Source organism: Pseudophryne corroboree, chromosome 6, assembly GCF_028390025.1.
Source record: "Pseudophryne corroboree isolate aPseCor3 chromosome 6, aPseCor3.hap2, whole genome shotgun sequence".
Classification (NCBI taxonomy): Eukaryota; Metazoa; Chordata; class Amphibia; order Anura; family Myobatrachidae; genus Pseudophryne; species Pseudophryne corroboree.
In genome coordinates this window covers 543,924,643-543,945,256 of record NC_086449.1, presented here as the reverse complement: position 1 = coordinate 543,945,256, position 20,614 = coordinate 543,924,643, and the positions used below count along the sequence as shown (strand labels likewise).

Below are 20,614 nucleotides of genomic sequence, written 5' to 3'. Positions count from 1 at the left end.
ACGTAACCGCAAAACATTATCACCGCATTTGGCGTAAATATGTTGCGTGGTGTGAGGCCAAGAAGGCCCCTACAGAGGAATTTCAACTGGGTCGTTTCCTTCATTTCCTGCAAACAGGACTGTCTATGGGCCTAAAATTAGGGTCCATTAAGGTTCAAATTTCGGCCCTGTCGATTTTCTTCCAGAAAGAACTGGCTTCAGTACCTGAAGTTCAGACATTTGTAAAAGGGGTGCTGCACATACAGCCTCCTTTTGTGCCTCCAGTGGCACCTTGGGATCTCAATGTGGTGTTGAGTTTTCTAAAGTCACATTGGTTTGAACCACTTTCCACTGTGGACTTAAAATATCTCACATGGAAGGTGTCGATGCTGTTAGCCTTGGCTTCAGCCAGGCGTTTGTCAGAATTGGCGGCTTTATCATATAAAAGCCCTTACTTGATATTTCATTCTGACAGGGCGGAATTGAGGACTCGTCCTCAATTTCTACCTAAGGTGGTTTCTGCATTTCACATGAACCAACCTATTGTGGTACCTGCGGCTACCAGGGACTTAGAGGACTCTAAGTTGCTTGACGTTGTCAGGGCCTTGAAAATATATGTTTCCAGGACGGCTGGAGTCAGAAAATCTGACTCGCTGTTTATCCTGTATGCACCCAACAAGCTGGGTGCTCCTGCTTCTAAGCAGACGATTGCTCGTTGGATTTGTAGTACAATTCAGCTTGCACATTCTGTGGCAGGATTGCCACAGCCAAAATCAGTAAAAGCCCATTCCACAAGGAAGGTGGGCTCATCTTGGGCGGCTGCCCGAGGGGTCTCGGCTTTACAACTTTGCCGAGCAGCTACTTGGTCAGGGGCAAACACGTTTGCTAAATTCTACAAATTTGATACCCTGGCTGAGGAGGACCTGGAGTTCTCTCATTCGGTGCTGCAGAGTCATCCGCACTCTCCCGCCCGTTTGGGAGCTTTGGTATAATCCCCATGGTCCTTACGGAGTCCCAGCATCCACTAGGACGTCAGAGAAAATAAGATTTTACTTACCGATAAATCTATTTCTCGTAGTCCGTAGTGGATGCTGGGCGCCCATCCCTAGTGCGGATTGTCTGCAATACTTGTATATAGTTATTGTTACAAAAATTCGGGTTATTATTGTTGTGAGCCATCTTTTCAGAGGCTCCTTTGCGTTTATCATACTGTTAACTGGGTTCAGATCACAAGTTGTACGGTGTGATTGGTGTGGCTGGTATGAGTCTTACCCGGGATTCAATATCCTTCCTTATTATGTACGCTCGTCCGGGCACAGTATCCTAACTGAGGCTTGGAGGAGGGTCATAGGGGGAGGAGCCAGTGCACACCACCTGATCCTTAAGCTTTTATTTTGTGCCCTGTCTCCTGCGGAGCCGCTATATCCCCATGGTCCTTACGGAGTCCCAGCATCCACTACGGACTACGAGAAATAGATTTATCGGTAAGTAAAATCTTATTTCTCTAACGTCCTAAGTGGATGCTGGGACTCCGTAAGGACCATGGGGATAGCGGCTCCGCAGGAGACAGGGCACAAAATAAAAGCTTGAGATATCAGGTGGTGTGCACTGGCTCCTCCCCCTATGACCCTCCTCCAAGCCAGTTAGATTTTTGTGCCCGGCCGAGAAGGGTGCAAACTAGGTAGCTCTCCAGAGCTGCTTAGAATAAAAGTTTAGTTAGGTTTTTTTATTTTCAGTGAGTCCTGCTGGCAACAGGCTCACTGCATCGTGGGACTAAGGGGAGAAGAAGCGAACTCACCTGAGTGCAGAGTGGATTGGGCTTCTTAGGCTACTGGACGTTAGCTCCAGAGGGACGATCACAGGTTCAGCCTGGATGGGTCACCGGAGCCGCGCCGCCGTCCCCCTTACAGAGCCAGAAGAGACGAAGGTCCGGTGAAAGCGGCGGCAGAAGACATCCTGTCTTCAAGACTAAGGTAGCGCACAGCACCGCAGCTGTGCGCCATTGCTCTCAGCACACTTCACACTCCGGTCACTGAGGGTGCAAAGCGCTGGGGGGGAGCGCCCTGAGACGCAATATAACACACATATACCTTAGCTGGCAAAAGGAATACATCACATATAGCTCCAGGGCTATATGGATGTATTTTTTCCCCTGCCATTTTACACAAAAAAGCGGGAGTTAAGGACGTCGTGAAGGGGCGGGGCCTATCTCCTCAGCACACTGGCGCCATTATTCCCTCACAGCTCCGCTGGAAGGACGGCTCCCTGATTCTCCCCTGCAGTACTGCATCTGATTCAGGGTAAAAAAGAGAAGGGGGGGCATTTTGGCAGCAAATAACTAGATTAACAGCAGCTATAAGGGATTAACACTTATATAAGGTTATCCCTGTATATATATAGCGCTGGGTGTGTGCTGGCAGACTCTCCCTCTGTCTCTCCAAAGGGCTAAGTAGGGTCCTGTCCTCTATCAGAGCATTCCCGGTGTGTGTGTGCTGTGTGTCGGTACGCGTGTGTCGACATGTATGAGGAGGAAAATGAGGTGGAGGCGGAGCAGTTGCCTGTGTTAGTGATGTCACCCCCTAGGGAGTCGACACCTGACTGGATGATTGTGTTTAAGCAATTAAGTGATAATGTCAGCAATTTACAAAAAACTGTTGACGACATGAGAAAGCCGACAAATCAATTAGTGCCTGTTCAGGCGTCTCAGACACCCTCAGGGGCCCTAAAACGGCCGCTACCTCAGTGGGTCGACACGGATCCAGATACAGATACTGAATCTAGTGTCGACGGTGACGAGACAAACGTAATGTCCAGTAGGGCCACACGTTACATGATCACGGCAATGAAAGAGGCATTGAACCTTTCTGACACTACAAATACCTCAAAGGCGGGTATTATGTGGGGTGTGAAAAAACTGCCAATAGTTTTTCCTGAGTCTGAGGAAATAAATGAGGTGTGTGATAAAGCGTGGGTTTCCCCCGATAAAAAACAGCTAATTTCTAATAAGTTATTAGCACTATACCCTTTCCCGCCAGAGGTTAGGGCACGGTGGGAAACACCCCCTAGGGTAGATAAGGCGCTCACACGTTTATCTAAACAAGTAGCGTTACCGTCTCCTGATACGGCCACCCTCAAAGAACCAGCTGATAGGAGGCTGGAAAATATCCTGAAAAGTATATACACACATACTGGTGTTATACTGCGACCAGCAATCGCATCAGCCTGGATGTGCAGTGCTGGAGTCGCATGGGCGGATTCCCTGACTGAGAATATTGATACCCTGGATAGGGACAATATTCTGTTAACTATAGAACATTTAAAGGATGCATTGCTATATATGCGTGATGCGCAGAGGGATATTTGTACCCTGGCATCAAGAGTAAGCGCAATGTCCATCTCTGCCAGAAGAGCATTATGGACCAGACAGTGGTCAGGGGACGCAGATTCCAAACGGCACATGGAAGTATTGCCGTATAAGGGGGAGGAGTTATTTGGGGCTGGTCTAACAGACCTGGTGGCCACGGCAACGGCTGGAAAATCCACCTTTTTACCCCAGGTTACTTCACATCAACAGAAAAAGACACAGTCTTTTCAAACTCAGTCCTTTCGTTCCCATAAGTACAAGCGAGCAAAAGGTCACTCTTTTCTGCCCAAGGGCAGAGGAAGAGGAAAAAGGCAGCACCATGCAGCCGCTTCCCAGGAGCAGAAGCCCTCCCCTGCTTCTGCCAAGTCTTCAGCATGACGCTGGGGCTTTACAAGCAGACTCAGACACGGTGGGGGCCCGTCTCAAGAATTTCAACGCGCAGTGGGCTCACTCGCAAGTGGATCCCTGGATTCTACAGGTAGTATCACAGGGGTACAAACTGGAATTCGAGGCGTTTCCTCCTCATCGGTTCCTGAAGTCTGCTTTACCAAAGTCTCCCTCCGACAGGGAGGCAGTTCTGGAAGCCATTCACAAGCTGTACTCCCAGCAGGTGATAATCAAGGTACCCCTCTTACAACAGGGGAAGGGGTATTATTCCACACTATTTGTGGTACCGAAGCCGGACGGCTCGGTGAGACCAATATTAAATCTAAAATCTTTGAACACTTACATAAAAAGGTTCAAATTCAAGATGGAGTCACTCAGAGCGGTGATAGCGAACCTGGAAGAGGGGGACTATATGGTGTCGCTGGACATCAAGGATGCTTATCTCCACGTCCCAATATATCCTTCTCACCAAGGGTACCTCAGGTTTGTAGTACAAAACTGTCATTATCAGTTTCAGACGCTGCCGTTTGGATTGTCCACGGCGCCTCTGGTCTTTACCAAGGTAATGGCCGAAATGATGATTCTTCTACGAAGAAAAGGCATCTTAATTATCCCTTACTTGGACGATCTCCTGATAAGGGCAAGAACCAAGGAACAGTTAGAAGTCGGAGTGGCACTATCTCAGGTAGTGCTAAGTCAGCACGGATGGATTCTAAATATTCCAAAATCGCAGCTGATTCCAACGACACGTCTACTGTTCTTAGGAATGATTCTGGACACAGTCCAGAAGAAGGTGTTTCTCCCGGAGGAGAAGGCCAGGGAGTTATTCGAGCTAGTCAGGAACCTCCTAAAACCAGGACAGGTCTCAGTGCATCAGTGCACAAGGGTCCTGGGAAAAATGGTGGCTTCTTACGAAGCGATTCCATTCGGAAGATTCCATGCAAGAACTTTTCAGTGGGATCTACTGGGAAAATGGTCCGGATCGCATCTTCAGATGCATCAACGGATAACCCTGTCGCCAAGGACAAGGGTGTCTCTCCTGTGGTGGCTTCAGAGGGCTCATCTACTAGAGGGCCGCAGATTTGGCATTCAGGATTGGATCCTGGTGACCACGGATGCCAGCCTGAGAGGCTGGGGAGCAGTCACACAGGGAAGGAATTTCCAGGGCTTGTGGTCAAGCATGGAAACATCTCTTCATATAAACATTCTAGAACTAAGGGCCATTTACAATGCCTTAATTCAAGCAAAACCTCTGCTTCAGGGTCAGGCGGTGTTGATCCAGTCGGACAACATCACGTCAGTCGCCCACATAAACAGACAGGGCGGCACGAGAAGCAGGAGGGCAATGGCAGAAACTGCAAGGATTCTTCGCTGGGCGGAAAATCATGTGATAGCACTGTCAGCAGTGTTCATTCCGGGAGTGGACAACTGGGAAGCAGACTTCCTCAGCAGACATGACCTTCACCCGGGAGAGTGGGGACTTCACCCAGAAGTCTTCCACCAAATTGTAAACCGTTGGGAAAGACCAAAGGTGGACATGATGGCGTCATGTCTAAACAAAAAACTGGACAGATATTGCGCCAGGTCAAGGGACCCTCAGGCAATAGCAGTGGACGCTCTGGTAACGCCGTGGGTGTACCAGTCAGTGTATGTATTCCCTCCTCTGCCCCTCATACCGAAAGTATTGAGAATCATAAGAAGGAGAGGAGTAAGAACTATACTCGTGGTTCCGGATTGGCCAAGAAGGTCTTGGTACCCGGAACTTCAAGAGATGCTCACGGACGAACCGTGGCCTCTACCTCTAAGACAGGACCTGCTACTGCAGGGGCCTTGTCTGTTCCAAGACTTACCGCGGCTGCGTTTGACGGCATGGCGGTTGAACGCCGGATCCTGAAGGACAAGGGTATTCCAGAAGAAGTCATCCCTACTCTGGTAAAAGCCAGAAAGGAAGTAACCGCAAAACATTATCACCGCATTTGGCGTAAATATGTTGCGTGGTGTGAGGCCAAGAAGGCCCCTACACAGGAATTTCAACTGGGTCGTTTCTTGCATTTCCTGCAAACAGGACTGTCTATGGGCCTAAAATTAGGGTCCATTAAGGTTCAAATTTCGGCCCTGTCGATATTCTTCCAGAAAGAACTGGCTTCAGTACCTGAAGTTCAGACATTTGTGAAAGGGGTGCTGCACATACAGCCTCCTTTTGTGCCTCCAGTGGCACCTTGGGATCTCAATGTTGTGTTGAGATTTCTAAAATCACACTGGTTTGAACCATTGTCTACGGTAGATTTAAAATATCTCACGTGGAAGGTGTCGATGCTGTTGGCCTTGGCTTCAGCTAGGCGTGTGTCAGAATTGGCGGCTTTATCATGTAAAAGCCCTTACCTAAATTTTCATTCTGACAGGGCGGAATTGAGGACTCGTCAATTTCTACCTAAGGTGGTTTCTGCATTTCACATGAACCAACCTATTGTGGTACCTGCGGCTACTAGGGACTTAGAGGACTCTAAGTTGCTGGACGTTGTCAGGGCCTTGAAAATATATGTTTCCAGGACGGCTGGAGTCAGGAAAACTGACTCGCTGTTTATCCTGTATGCACCCAACAAGCTGGGTGCTCCTGCTTCAAAGCAGACGATTGCTCGTTGGATTTGTAGTACAATTCAGCTTGCACATTCCGTGGCAGGATTGCCACAGCCAAAATCAGTAAAAGCCCATTCCACAAGGAAAGTGGGCTCATCTTGGGCGGCTGCCCGAGGGGTCTCGGCTTTACAACTTTGCCGAGCAGCTACTTGGTCAGGGGCAAACACGTTTGCTAAATTTTACAAATTTGATACCCTGGCTGAGGAGGACCTGGAGTTCTCTCATTCGGTGCTGCAGAGTCATCCGCACTCTCCCGCCCGTTTGGGAGCTTTGGTATAATCCCCATGGTCCTTACGGAGTCCCAGCATCCACTTAGGACGTTAGAGAAAATAAGATTTTACTTACCGATAAATCTATTTCTCGTAGTCCGTAGTGGATGCTGGGCGCCCATCCCTAGTGCGGATTGTCTGCAATACTTGTATATAGTTATTGTTACAAAAAATTCGGGTTATTATTGTTGAGCCATCTTTTCAGAGGCTCCTTTAAATTTATCATACTGTTAACTGGGTTCAGATCACGAGTTGTACGGTGTGATTGGTGTGGCTGGTATGAGTCTTACCCGGGATTCAATATCCTTCCTTATTATGTACGCTCGTCCGGGCACAGTATCCTAACTGGCTTGGAGGAGGGTCATAGGGGGAGGAGCCAGTGCACACCACCTGATATCTCAAGCTTTTATTTTGTGCCCTGTCTCCTGCGGAGCCGCTATCCCCATGGTCCTTACGGAGTCCCAGCATCCACTACGGACTACGAGAAATAGATTTATCGGTAAGTAAAATCTTATTTTTTTTGTTTGTTTGTTTGTTTTAGCTGTTATCTGCTCCTCATTAGTGTTAAATGAACAACAAAAATAAATTTACAGAAACAAATATGCCTGACATCTCATGACCCATTGTATTTGGTAATTGCTGCTTTTCTCACCATTCCAAAAAAAGCTTCTTAAATTCAGTTAACCTATGTGAGTAGGAAGTGTGATAGTTTGGGGCTCATTTGCTGAATCCTGCGTAGGTGACTTGCACAGAGTGACTGGTACCAAGAATCAAAAGGGTAACCACAGTATTTTGCACTGCAATGCAATACACTCTGATGTATGCCTAGTTGGTCAGGGGTTCATCCCACAGCAAGATTCTTACCCAAAACATAGCGCTATCTTCTTTACGCTGAAGATAGTTCTTAATGACAGTGGCAGTAGTTTTGGGGTTGAATAAATTTGTAGTCAATCAGACGCCTCCCTGATGGTATTGTATGATGGATAAGTGTACCTAGAAGATTTGATGCTGTTTTGGTTTCATTTTGTATATCTTTTCCCCATTTTTTTTTTTCTTTCATTTCCTCACAGGTGTCCCATACCTGTGGGCACGATATGATAGGAAACCAACTAAACAGGCAGAAAAGAGGTTTAAAAGGCATGTTTTCTCAAAAGGAAGTATCAAAGGTTCGTACACTTGCTGCTGTTTAAATTCCATAACATTTGAGCTAGAAGTAGAAACACATTGGTTTTATTTCAATTATGAAAGCTCGTTATTGTTTATGGAATTGAGTGCAAAATGAGGATGATTTAATAACTTTTTTTCATTATTATTTGGTGTTTTTAGATTTTATTTGGAATGTTGATGATGACTTCAAATCTGTCCCTGAATTTTGGATTCCAGCAAAAGGTGTGAAACAGTCCAATGGGAAACCATATCCTGATGAAAATGGGCACATACCAGGTACATGCAGGAGAAATGACTGTTAGTAGAGTGTGTGATGAGAAATCTTAGAATGCTAATATTAAATATTACTGTAAGACGATTGACTACCTGTTACAAAATATGAATGCATACCGATTTACAGTTTTAGAGAGAGGGGATATGTCATGGAAACATTAGTATATCTATGGACATTTCCCTCCAACATAATGCCTGCAACAAATAATACATACTTTACATCCACACATTCATACTTACCCTATCATATCCAATCTCCCAGCAGCATTCCCCTAGCTGTGTGCTCTGACACACTATCCAGGGAGACCAGATTAGTTACCGGATTGTCCAGTGCCCTTGATTTTACACATTGCTTTTTTATCTAAAATGTTTTATTTTCCTACATCATGGAATGAGAGTGAATTTCTTCACAAAGTTTTATCATTGCTCAATACAACATACTCTCTAGTAAAAAAATAAGAAACTATTTCTGTTAGCAGATATGCTAAACAGGAGCAGGCAGAAGTAGAACAAAACAGGAACTCAAACATGCTGCTTTCAACATGAAGGAAATGAAGAGTCAGGATAAGAACACCCCCTACCTGCCTTCTGTTTTTTTATCTAACTTTATCAGCAGCTGAACATTGAGAACATCTAAATATACAGTGAACGCAGTTGAGAACAGTGGCTACAGTATCAATAACACCCCACCCTAAAACTGCTTCTCAAACCAGTCCCGTTCTAATTTCCCCAAACAATGGCCTCCGGATTGGTTTTGTCAAAATGTCTGGTATCATATTTTCAGTCTCACAGAATGTAAACAGAATTACATCTTGTTCTCCTAGTTCGCAAAGGTAATTGTGCTTCACATCAACATGTTTGGTTCTAGTGATTATCTTTTCATTGTTTGCAAGCTTTATACATCCATGATTGTGCTCTTACAATATTGTCTGTGGAGCTACTGACTCCTCAAGATCCTGTAGTAGCTGACCTAACCAAACAACTTCTTGACTCTCATAGGCTGCTGAAATGTATTTGGTTTCTGTTGATGATGAAGTTACTGACATTTGCTTTTCAATGGACCATGAGATTGGACTGTTCAAAATTTAAAAGTAGCCACTTGTTGAGTTTGTGATCTCTGTAATCACTTGCCCAATCTGCATCTGCATTAGAGATGTGCGCTGACCCCCATGTTTTTGTTTTGGATCTGGATTTGGTTTTACATAGTAACATAGGGGCTAATTCAGACCTGATCGTTGCTGTGCGTTTTCGCACAGCGGGCGATCAGGTCTGAACTGTGCATGTGTATGCACCACAATGCCCGCAGCGATGGGGAGCGCTGGTCAGCGACGGGATGGTGCAAAAAATCCGATCGCATCGGCGAACGCACGAAGATTGACAGGAAGAGGGCGTTTGTGGGCGGCAACTGACCGTTTCTAGGGAGTGTCCGGAAAAATGCAGGAGTGACCAGGCGTTTTGTGGGAGGATTCCTGACGTCAGCTCCGGCCCCGATCATCGCAGCGGGTGATTAAGTCCTGGGCGGTGCAGAGACTGCACAAACTGCTGTTTGTACAGCTCTCCAACATAAGCATTCGCACACCTACACACATCTAATACCCTCCCCCTGTAGGCGGCAGCTACCTCATCGCCGGGATTTGAAAAAACGTACCCTAGCGATCAGGTCTGAATTACCCCCATAGATTTTTGAGGTTGAAAAAAAGATAAGCGCCATTTCCCCCTTTTTGTTTTTGAAATGAGATGGATCTCTGCATTTGCATACCTCAGTGAAGCCTACAACATGCCTTTAACACCTAATCTACTTGCAAACACACAGTTCCAAGTTGAGATGTAAATACCCAGTAGTTGCTCTGTGTTGCTAGGCTTGGACACATAAGCAGCACAGAAAAATAGCAAGATCTGGACTTGTTTACAACTCTGAATTAGGGCAATTGTCTGACTGGCTGATTCAATTGGCGATGTTCAGCCAAACATCACAGTTATGATCGACTTTAAAATATTTGCTTATTATGGTACCTTCAGCATTGATACTATTCCTGCAAACCTCTATGGGGTCTGATGAAAAAGTAGTGATGTTCCTGGCTAAAATCTGCCATTCCTTACTGGCACATTGCGGCGATCATGTTTATACTGTGTTGTCCTATTGAGCACTTGCCCAGGGATAAGTGGCTGGTCCATTCTGAGAAATATTTCTCTTACGTCCTAGAGGATGCTGGGGACTCCGTAAGGACCATGGGGGTATAGACGGGCTCCGCAGGAGACATGGGCACTACAAAGAACTTTAGAATGGGTGTGCACTGGCTCCTCCCTCTATGCCCCTCCTCCAGACCTCAGTTAGATCCTGTTCCCAAAGGAGATTGGGTGCATTACAGGGGAGCTCTCCTGAGTTTCTCTGATAAAGAATTTTGTTAGGTTTTTATTTTCAGGGAGCACTGCTGGCAACAGGCTCCCTGCATCGTGGGACTGAGGAGAGAGAAGCAGACCTACTTAAGTGATAGGCTCTGCTTCTTTGGGCTACTGGACACCATTAGCTCCAGAGGGAGTCGGAACGCAGGTCTCCCCTTGCTGTTCGTCCCAGAGCCGCGCCGCCGTCGTCCTCGCAGAGCCGGAAGATAGAAGCCGGGTGAGTATAAGAAGAAAATAAGACTTCAAGGCGGCAGAAGACTTCAGATCTTCACTAAGGTAAGCGCGCAGCGGTAACGCTGCGCGCCATTGCTCCCACACACTACACACACTAGCGGGCACTGATGGGTGCAGGGCGCAGGGGGGGCGCCCTGGGCAGCAATAAAACCTCTATATCTGGCATTATTAGGTTGGACACTGCAGAGGCAGTATTTCTTTGAATCCCCCGCCAGTTTTGAGATACTTTGAGCGGGACCGAAGCCCGCCGCTGGAGGGCGGAGCTTGGTCCCTCAGCACTAGCCAGCGCCATTTTCTCCACAGAGATCTGCAGAGAAGCTGGCTCCCCGGTCTCTCCCCTGCTGAACACGGTGACACAGGGCTGAAAAGAGGAGGGGGGGCACTTGTAAGGCGCAGTGAGTGTATTAACACAGTAATTAATATAAAAGCCCTATTATCTGGGAGTTTAATTTCCAGTGTCATTTGGCGCTGGGTGTGTGCTGGCATACACTCTCTCTGTCTCTCCAAAGGGCCTTATTGGGGAACTGTCTCCTTATAACTATATCCCTGTGTGGGGGTGTCGGTACGAGTGTGTCGGCATGTCTGATGCGGAAGGCTCAGCTAAGGAAGAGGTGGAGCAGATGATTGTGGTGTCTCCGTCGGCAACGCCGACTCATGAATGGATGGACATGTGGAATGTTTTAAATGCAAATTTGACCTTATTACATAAGAGACTGGACAAAGCGGAGTCCAGGGAAAAAGCAGAGAGCCAATCACAGGGCCCTTCTGGGTCTCAAAAACGTCCCCTATCCCAAATTGCAGACACTGATACCAACATGGATTCTGACTCCAGTGTCGACTACGATGATGCGAGGTTACACCCAAGGGTGGCCAAAAGTATTCATTATATAATTATTGCAATAAAAGATGTTTTGCATATCACAGATGACCCCTCGGTCCCTGACACGAGGGTGCGCATGTATAAGGAAAAGAAACCTTGAGGTAACCTTTCCCCCATCCCATGAGCTTAACGAGTTATTTGAAAAAGCTTGGGAAACTCCTGATAAAAAACTGCAGATTCCCAAAAGGATTCTTATGGCGTATCCTTTCCCTGCACAGGTCAGGGTACGTTGGGAATCCTCACCCAGGGTGGACAAGGCTTTAACACGCCTGTCCAAGAAGGTGGCGCTACCGTCTCCGGACACGGCAGCCCTCAAGGATCCTGCTGATCGCAGACAGGAAACTACTTTAAAGTCTATTTATGCGCATACAGCTGCTTTGCTCAGACCGGCAATAGCATCGGCATGGGTGTGTAGTGCAGTTGCAGCTGGGACAGATACCTTGTCAGCTGACCTTGATACCCTAGACAGGGATACCATTTTATTGACTTTAGGCCACATTAAAGAAAACAAGATTGCCATATAGTGGTGCACGTTATTACTCATAATAAAATTTAACTTTTAATTCATATTATTAAAAAGAACATTGCAAAATATAGGATAAAATAAAGAAGTGAAAGAATAGAAAGTGTTTAAAATATGTGACTTCCCACACACAGTGCGTCCGCAAGCTATAGTTCTGTATGCCTATTATAGTATGTGTATATCCTTGTATTTTCTTGTGCTTAGTAATAAAATTTCTATTAAATATTATTGCACCATGATAGAGGATTTAAATGTGGTATAACACCATTTATAAGCCATGATATCGAAGTAATTATAATAATAGTAATATATGAGCCACAGCCAGACTGTATAATCGTGCTATTAATAAAGGACACATATATGGTGCAATAATATTTAATAGAATTTCAGCACTGCATTATATATTTTTCTAACTGGTGACACGACAAAATGACTCACAATGATTCCTTTTATGCAGCAGGATATCTGTGAAATACGAACTGTATTTAGCTGGGTAGTATTTATCTTAAGAATATAGTCAAGCAAAGACTGTTCATCCCATTGGAACACACCAGCCCTAATGAGTCATACTATACATATATAAATTATTGAAATCATTGGTGACTGTCTTTGGGGTGAAAGAATATACACCTTTTTCATAACATTTATCATATTTGATTATACCAAAGCTTAATCCTCCAGGAAGGATACATAATACGAGGTGAATGTGGTCACCCAGATCTGCTGTCATATAATTATTGAGACTGATTGTTTTGGGGATCTTTATGATAAAATTGGTCTCTTAGGGAGCCTCGTGATGATTCTTCAGTATAGGGATCAAATATAGTTATACCTTGTAACATATACCTTATAGTGGCTATACTGGAAATAAAAATCAATATACAAATCTCTGTGGAACCCTAGGATATGTACTAATAAGGGAACAAAGAACAAGACACAAACAATTGCTGATAATTGAATAATATTTATTACAAAGCACAAGAAAATACAAGGATATACACACACATACTATAATAGGCATACAGAACTATAGCTTGCGGACGCCCTGTGTGTGGGAAGTCACATATTTTAAACACTTTTCTCTGACGTCCTAGTGGATGCTGGGAACTCCGAAAGGACCATGGGGAATAGCGGCTCCGCAGGAGACTGGGCACAAAAGTAAAAGCTTTAGGACTACCTGGTGTGCACTGGCCCCTCCCCCCATGACCCTCCTCCAAGCCTCAGTTAGATTTTTGTGCCCGAACGAGAAGGGTGCACACTAGGTGGCTCTCCTGAGCTGCTTAGTGAAAAAGTTTAAGTATAGGTTTTTTATTTTCAGTGAATCCTGCTGGCAACAGGTTCACTGCACCGAGGGACTAAGGGGAGAAGAAGCGAACTCACCTGCGTGCAGAGTGGATTGGGCTTCTTAGGCTACTGGACATTAGCTCCAGAGGGACGATCACAGGCCCAGCCATGGATGGGTCCCAGAGCCGCGCCGCCGGCCCCCTTACAGAGCCAGAAGACAGAAGAGGTCCGGGAAATCGGCGGCAGAAGACGTCCTGTCTTCAATAAGGTAGCGCACAGCACCGCAGCTGTGCGCCATTGCTCTCAGCACACTTCACACTCCGGTCACTGAGGGTGCAGGGCGCTGGGGTGGGGCGCCCTGAGACGCAATAAAAATACCTTAGATGGCAAAAAAATACATCACATATAGCTCCTGAGCTATATGGATGCATTTAACCCCTGCCAGTTTTTCCTTAAAAAAGCGGGAGAAAGGCCGCCGAGAAGGGGGCGGAGCCTATCTCCTCAGCACACTGGCGCCATTTTCCCTCACAGCTCCGTTGGAGGGAAGCTCCCTGACTCTCCCCTGCAGTCCTGCACTACAGAAACAGGGTAAAACAAGAGAGGGGGGGCACTAATTTGGCAGATAAATCAATACAGCAGCTATATAAGGGAAAAACACTTATATAAGGTTATCCCTGTGTATATATATATATATATAGCGCTCTGGTGTGTGCTGGCAAACTCTCCCTCTGTCTCCCCAAAGGGCTAGTGGGGTCCTGTCCTCTATCAGAGCATTCCCTGTGTGTGTGTGCTGTGTCGGTACGTTGTGTCGACATGTATGAGGAGGAAAATGGTATGGAGGCGGAGCAATTGCCTGTAATAGTGATGTCACCCCCTAGGGAGTCGACACCTGACTGGATGGTCTTATGGAAGGAATTACGTGATGGCGTCAGCACTTTACAAAAGACTGTTGACGACATGAGACAGCCGGCAAATCAGTTATTACCTGTACAGGCGTCTCAAACACCGTCGGGGGCTCTAAAGCGCCCGTTACCTCAGATGGTCGACACAGACCCAGACACGGACACTGACTCCAGTGTCGACGGTGAGGAAACAAACGTATTTTCCAGTAGGGCCACACGTTACATGATCACGGCAATGAAGGAGGTTTTGAACATTTCTGATACTACAAGTACCACAAAAAAGGGTATTATGTGGGGTGTGAAAAAAACTACCCGTAGTTTTTCCTGAATCAGATGAATTAAATGAGGTGTGTGATGAAGCGTGGGTTTCCCCCGATAAAAAACTGCTAATTTCTAAAAAATTATTGGCATTATACCCTTTCCCGCCAGAGGTTAGGGCGCGTTGGGAAACACCCCCTAGGGTAGATAAGGCGCTCACACGCTTATCAAAACAAGTGGCGTTACCGTCTCCTGATACGGCCGCCCTCAAGGAACCAGCTGATAGGAAGCTGGAAAATATCCTTAAAAGTATATACACACATACTGGTATTATACTGCGACCAGCAATCGCCTCAGCCTGGATGTGCAGTGCTGGGGTGGCTTGGTCGGATTCCCTGACTGAAAATATTGATACCCTGGACAGGGACAGTATATTATTGACTATAGAGCATTTAAAGGATGCATTTCTATATATGCGAGATGCACAGAGGGATATTTGCACTCTGGCATCAAGAGTAAGTGCGCTGTCCATTTCTGCCAGAAGAGGGTTATGGACGCGACAGTGGTCAGGTGATGCGGATTCCAAACGGCATATGGAAGTATTGCCGTATAAAGGGGAGGAGTTATTTGGGGTCGGTCTATCGGACCTGGTGGCCACGGCAACGGCTGGGAAATCCACCTTTTTACCCCAGGTCACCTCTCAGCAGAAAAAGACACCGTCTTTTCAGGCTCAGTCCTTTCGTCCCCATAAGGGCAAGCGGGCTAAAGGCCACTCATATCTGCCCCGGGGCAGAGGAAGGGGAAAAAGACTGCAGCAGGCAGCCTCTTCCCAGGAACAGAAGCCCTCCCCCGCTTCTGCCAAGTCCTCAGCATGACGCTGGGGCCTTACAAGCGGACTCAGGCACGGTGGGGGCTCGTCTCAAGAATTTCAGCGCGCAGTGGGCTCACTCGCAAGTGGACCCCTGGATCCTGCAGGTAGTATCTCAGGGGTACAAATTGGAATTCGAGACGTCTCCCCCTCGCCGGTTCCTGAAGTCTGCTTTACCAACGTCTCCCTCCGACAGGGAGGCGGTATTGGAAGCCATTCACAAGCTGTATTCCCAGCAGGTGATAATCAAGGTACCCCTCCTACAACAGAGAAAGGGGTATTATTCCACGCTGTTTGTGGTACCGAAGCCGGACGGCTCGGTGAGACCTATTTTAAATCTGAAATCCTTGAACACTTACATACAAAGGTTCAAATTCAAGATGGAGTCACTCAGAGCAGTGATAGCGAACCTGGAAGAAGGGGACTATATGGTGTCTCTGGACATCAAGGATGCTTACCTCCATGTCCCAATTTGCCCTTCTCGCCAAGGGTACCTCAGGTTTGTGGTACAGAACTGTCATTATCAGTTTCAGACGCTGCCGTTTGGATTGTCCACGGCACCACGGGTCTTTACCAAGGTAATGGCCAAAATGATGATTCTTCTTCGAAGAAAAGGCGTCTTAATTATCCCTTACTTGGACGATCTCCTGATAAGGGCAAGGTCCAGGGAACAGTTAGAGGTCGGAGTAGCACTATCTCAAGTAGTACTACGACAGCACGGGTGGATTCTAAATATTCCAAAATCGCAGCTGATTCCGACGACACGTCTGCTGTTCCTAGGGATGATTCTGGACACAGTCCAGAAAAAGGTGTTTCTCCCGGAGGAGAAAGCCAGGGAGTTATCCGAGCTAGTCAGGAACCTCCTAAAACCAGGCCAAGTGTCAGTGCATCAATGCACAAGGGTCCTGGGAAAAATGGTGGCTTCTTACGAAGCGATTCCATTCGGCAGATTCCACGCAAGAACTTTTCAGTGGGATCTGCTGGACAAATGGTCCGGATCGCATCTTCAGATGCATCAGCGGATAACCCTGTCTCCAAGGACAAGGGTGTCTCTCCTGTGGTGGTTGCAGAGTGCTCATCTTCTAGAGGGCCGCAGATTCGGCATTCAGGACTGGGTCCTGGTGACCACGGATGCCAGCCTGAGAGGCTGGGGAGCAGTCACACAGGGAAGAAATTTCCAGGGCTTGTGGTCAAGCATGGAAACGTCATTTCACATAAATATCCTGGAACTAAGGGCCATTTACAATGCCCTAAGTCAAGCAAGGCCTCTGCTTCAGGGTCAGCCGGTGTTGATCCAGTCGGACAACATCACGGCAGTCGCCCACGTAAACAGACAGGGCGGCACAAGAAGCAGGAGGGCAATGACGGAAGTTGCAAGGATTCTTCGCTGGGCGGAAAATCATGTGATAGCACTGTCAGCAGTGTTCATTCCGGGAGTGGACAACTGGGAAGCAGACTTCCTCAGCAGACACGACCTCCACCCGGGGGAGTGGGGACTTCACCCAGAAGTCTTCCACATGATTGTGAACCGTTGGGAAAAACCAAAGGTGGACATGATGGCGTCCCGCCTCAACAAAAAACTAGACAGATATTGCGCCAGGTCAAGGGACCCTCAGGCAATAGCTGTGGATGCTCTGGTAACACCGTGGGTGTACCAGTCAGTGTATGTGTTCCCTCCTCTGCCTCTCATACCCAAGGTACTGAGAATCATAAGAAGGAGAGGAGTAAGAACTATACTCGTGGCTCCGGATTGGCCAAGAAGGACTTGGTACCCGGAACTTCAAGAGATGCTCACGGAGGACCCGTGGCCTCTACCTCTAAGAAAGGACCTGCTCCAGCAGGTCTGTTCCAAGACTTACCGCGGCTGCGTTTGACGGCATGGCGGTTGAACGCCGGATCCTGAAGGAAAAAGGCATTCCGGATGAAGTCATCCCTACCCTGATCAAAGCCAGGAAGGATGTAACTGTGCAACATTATCACCGTATTTGGCGTAAATATGTTGCGTGGTGTGAGGCCAGGAAGGCCCCTACAGAGGAATTTCAACTGGGTCGTTTCCTGCATTTCCTGCAAACAGGACTGTCTATGGGCCTAAAATTAGGGTCCATTAAGGTTCAAATTTCGGCTCTGTCGATTTTCTTCCAGAAAGAACTAGCTTCAGTTCCTGAAGTTCAGACGTTTGTCAAGGGGGTACTGCATATACAGCCTCCTTTTGTGCCTCCAGTGGCACCTTGGGATCTCAATGTAGTTTTGGGGTTCCTAAAATCACATTGGTTTGAACCACTCACCACTGTGGACTTAAAATATCTCACATGGAAAGTGGTAATGCTGTTAGCCCTGGCTTCAGCCAGGCGTGTCTCAGAATTCACTTAAACCAGCCTATTGTGGTACCTGCGGCTACTAGGGACTTGGAGGATTCCAAGTTGCTGGACGTAGTCAGGGCCCTGAAAATATATGTTTCCAGGACGGCTGGAGTCAGAAAATCTGACTCGCTGTTTATCCTGTATGCACCCAACAAGCTGGGTGCTCCTGCTTCTAAGCAGACTATTGCTCGTTGGATTTGTAGTACAATTCAGCTTGCACATTCTGTGGCAGGCCTGCCACAGCCAAAATCTGTAAAAGCCCATTCCACAAGGAAAGTGGGCTCATCTTGGGCGGCTGCCCGAGGGGTCTCGGCTTTACAACTTTGCCGAGCAGCTACTTGGTCAGGGGCAAACACGTTTGCTAAATTCTACAAATTTGATACCCTGGCTGAGGAGGACCTGGAGTTCTCTCATTCGGTGCTGCAGAGTCATCCGCACTCTCCCGCCCGTTTGGGAGCTTTGGTATAATCCCCATGGTCCTTTCGGAGTTCCCAGCATCCACTAGGACGTCAGAGAAAATAAGAATTTACTTACCGATAATTCTATTTCTCATAGTCCGTAGTGGATGCTGGGCGCCCATCCCAAGTGCGGATTGTCTGCAATACTTGTACATAGTTACAAAAATCGGGTTATTATTGTTGTGAGCCATCTTTTCAGAGGCTCCTCTGTTATGCTGTTAGCTGGGTTCAGATCACAAGTTGTACGGTGTGATTGGTGTGGCTGGTATGAGTCTTACCCGGGATTCAAAATCCTTCCTTATTGTGTACGCTCGTCCGGGCACAGTATCCTAACTGAGGCTTGGAGGAGGGTCATGGGGGGAGGAGCCAGTGCACACCAGGTAGTCCTAAAGCTTTTACTTTTGTGCCCAGTCTCCTGCGGAGCCGCTATTCCCCATGGTCCTTTCGGAGTTCCCAGCATCCACTACGGACTATGAGAAATAGAATTATCGGTAAGTAAATTCTTATTTTTCTATTCTTTCACTTCTTTATTTTATCCTATATTTCGCAATGTTCTTTTTCATAATATGAATTAAAAGTTAAATTTTATTATGAGTAATAACGTGCACCACTATATGGCAATCTTGTTTTCTTCCTGTATACATATTATCTTACCTTGCCTGTGGTAGCACCCCCCAATAAAGACTATTTATATGAATAAAACAGAAAATACCTAAGGGGGTTATTTCAAAATAACAGAAGACTTGTGCGACCTTCCTCCACTTCATTTAGCCACATTAAAGACGCAGTCTTATATATGAGGGACGCTCAAAGAGACGTTGGGCTGCTGGGTTCAAGAGATAACGCCATGGCGATTGCTGCTAGGCGAGCCCTGTGGACCCGCCAATGGACGGGTGATGCCGACTCGAAGAAGCATATGGAGGTTTTGCCATACAAAGGTGAAGTTTTATTTGGGGAAGGTCTCGCGGACCTGGTTGCCACAGCTACCGTGGGTAAATCTACCTTTTTGCCTTTTGTTCCCCCACAGAAAAGTCGCATAAGTCCAGAAGAGGTCGGGGCTCATCTTTCCTCGCCAGAGGGAAGGGTAGAGGAAAGAGAGCACCTGCTCCGGCTAGTTCCCAGGAGCAGAAGTCCTCCCCGGCTTCTACTAAATCCACCGCATGACGCTGGGGCTCCACTGAGGGAGTCCGCACCGGTGGGGGCACGTCTTCAACTCTTCAGCCAGGTCTGGGTTCTGTCAGACGTGGATCCTTGGGCGATGGATATTGTATCTCAAGGCTACAAACTGGAATTCGAAGAGGTGCCCCCTCGCCGACTTTTCAGGTCGGCCTTGCCAGCTTCTTCCCCAGAGAGGGAAGTAGTGTTAGCTGCAATTCAAAAGCTGTATCAACAGCAAGTGATTGTCAAGGTTCCCCTGGTCCAACGGGGAAAGGGTTCTATTCGACCCTGTTCGTGGTCCCGAAGCCGGATGGCTCAGTCAGACCCATTTTAAATCTAAAATCCTAAACCGGTACTTGAAAAAAGTTCAAATTCAAGATGGAATCGCTCCGGGCTGTGATCTCCAGTCTGGAAGGGGGGGATTTTATGGTGTCACTCGACATAAAGGATGCATACCTTCAAGTCCCTATATATCCTCCTCATCAGGCGTACCTGAGATTCGCTGTGCAGGACTGTCATTACCAGTTTCAGACGTTGCCGTTTGGGCTTTCTACGGCCCCGAGGATTTTCACCAAGGTAATGACTGAGATGATGGTGCTCCTGCACAGGCAGGGAGTCACAATTATCCTATACTTGGACGATCTCCTGATAAAAGCAAGATCGAAAGATCAATTGCATAAGAGCCTCTCGCTCTCCCTGAGAGTGCTACAACAACACGTTTGGATTCTCAATCTGCCAAAGTCACAATTGATTCCAACGATACGACTATCATTCCTAGGCATGATTCTGGACATGGAACAGAAGAGGGTTTTTCTCCCGATGGAAAAAGCCCAGGACCTCCAGAACATGGTCAGAGACTTGCTAAAACCAAAAAGAGTGTCTGTTTATCAATGCACTCGAGTTCTGGGGGAAACGGTGGCAGCCTAAGAGGCCATCCCCTTCGGCAGGTTTCATGCAAGGACGTTTCAGTGGGACCTCCTGGACAAGTGTACTAATACATCAGAAGATAAGCCTGTCCCCCAGGGCCAGGGTATCTCACCTGTGGTGGCTGCAAAGTGCTCACCTTCTGGACGGTCGCAGGTTCGGCATTCAAGACTGGGTTCTGGTGACCACGGACGCGAGTCTCCGAGGATGGGGAGTAGTCACACAAGGAAGAAATTTTCAGGGGCTATGGTCAAGCCAGGAGGCTTGTCTACACATCAACGTACTG

At 47.2% G+C, this 20,614-nt stretch overlaps 1 protein-coding gene across 2 annotated transcripts in view; it reads left to right on the top strand.

Moving 5' to 3' along the window:
- Positions 1 to 20,614, top strand: part of RLIG1 (RNA 5'-phosphate and 3'-OH ligase 1) — a 164,048-nt gene that overhangs the window by 102,646 nt on the left and 40,788 nt on the right. Inside the window, exons 3-4 of one of the 2 annotated variants that reach the window (XM_063930501.1) lie at positions 7,707 to 7,802; positions 7,963 to 8,079. In XM_063930501.1, the coding sequence (XP_063786571.1) occupies positions 7,707 to 7,802; positions 7,963 to 8,079 (213 nt within the window). The remainder of the gene's footprint in view (positions 1 to 7,706; positions 7,803 to 7,962; positions 8,080 to 20,614) is intronic. The other variant, XM_063930502.1, reaches the window with a different exon arrangement.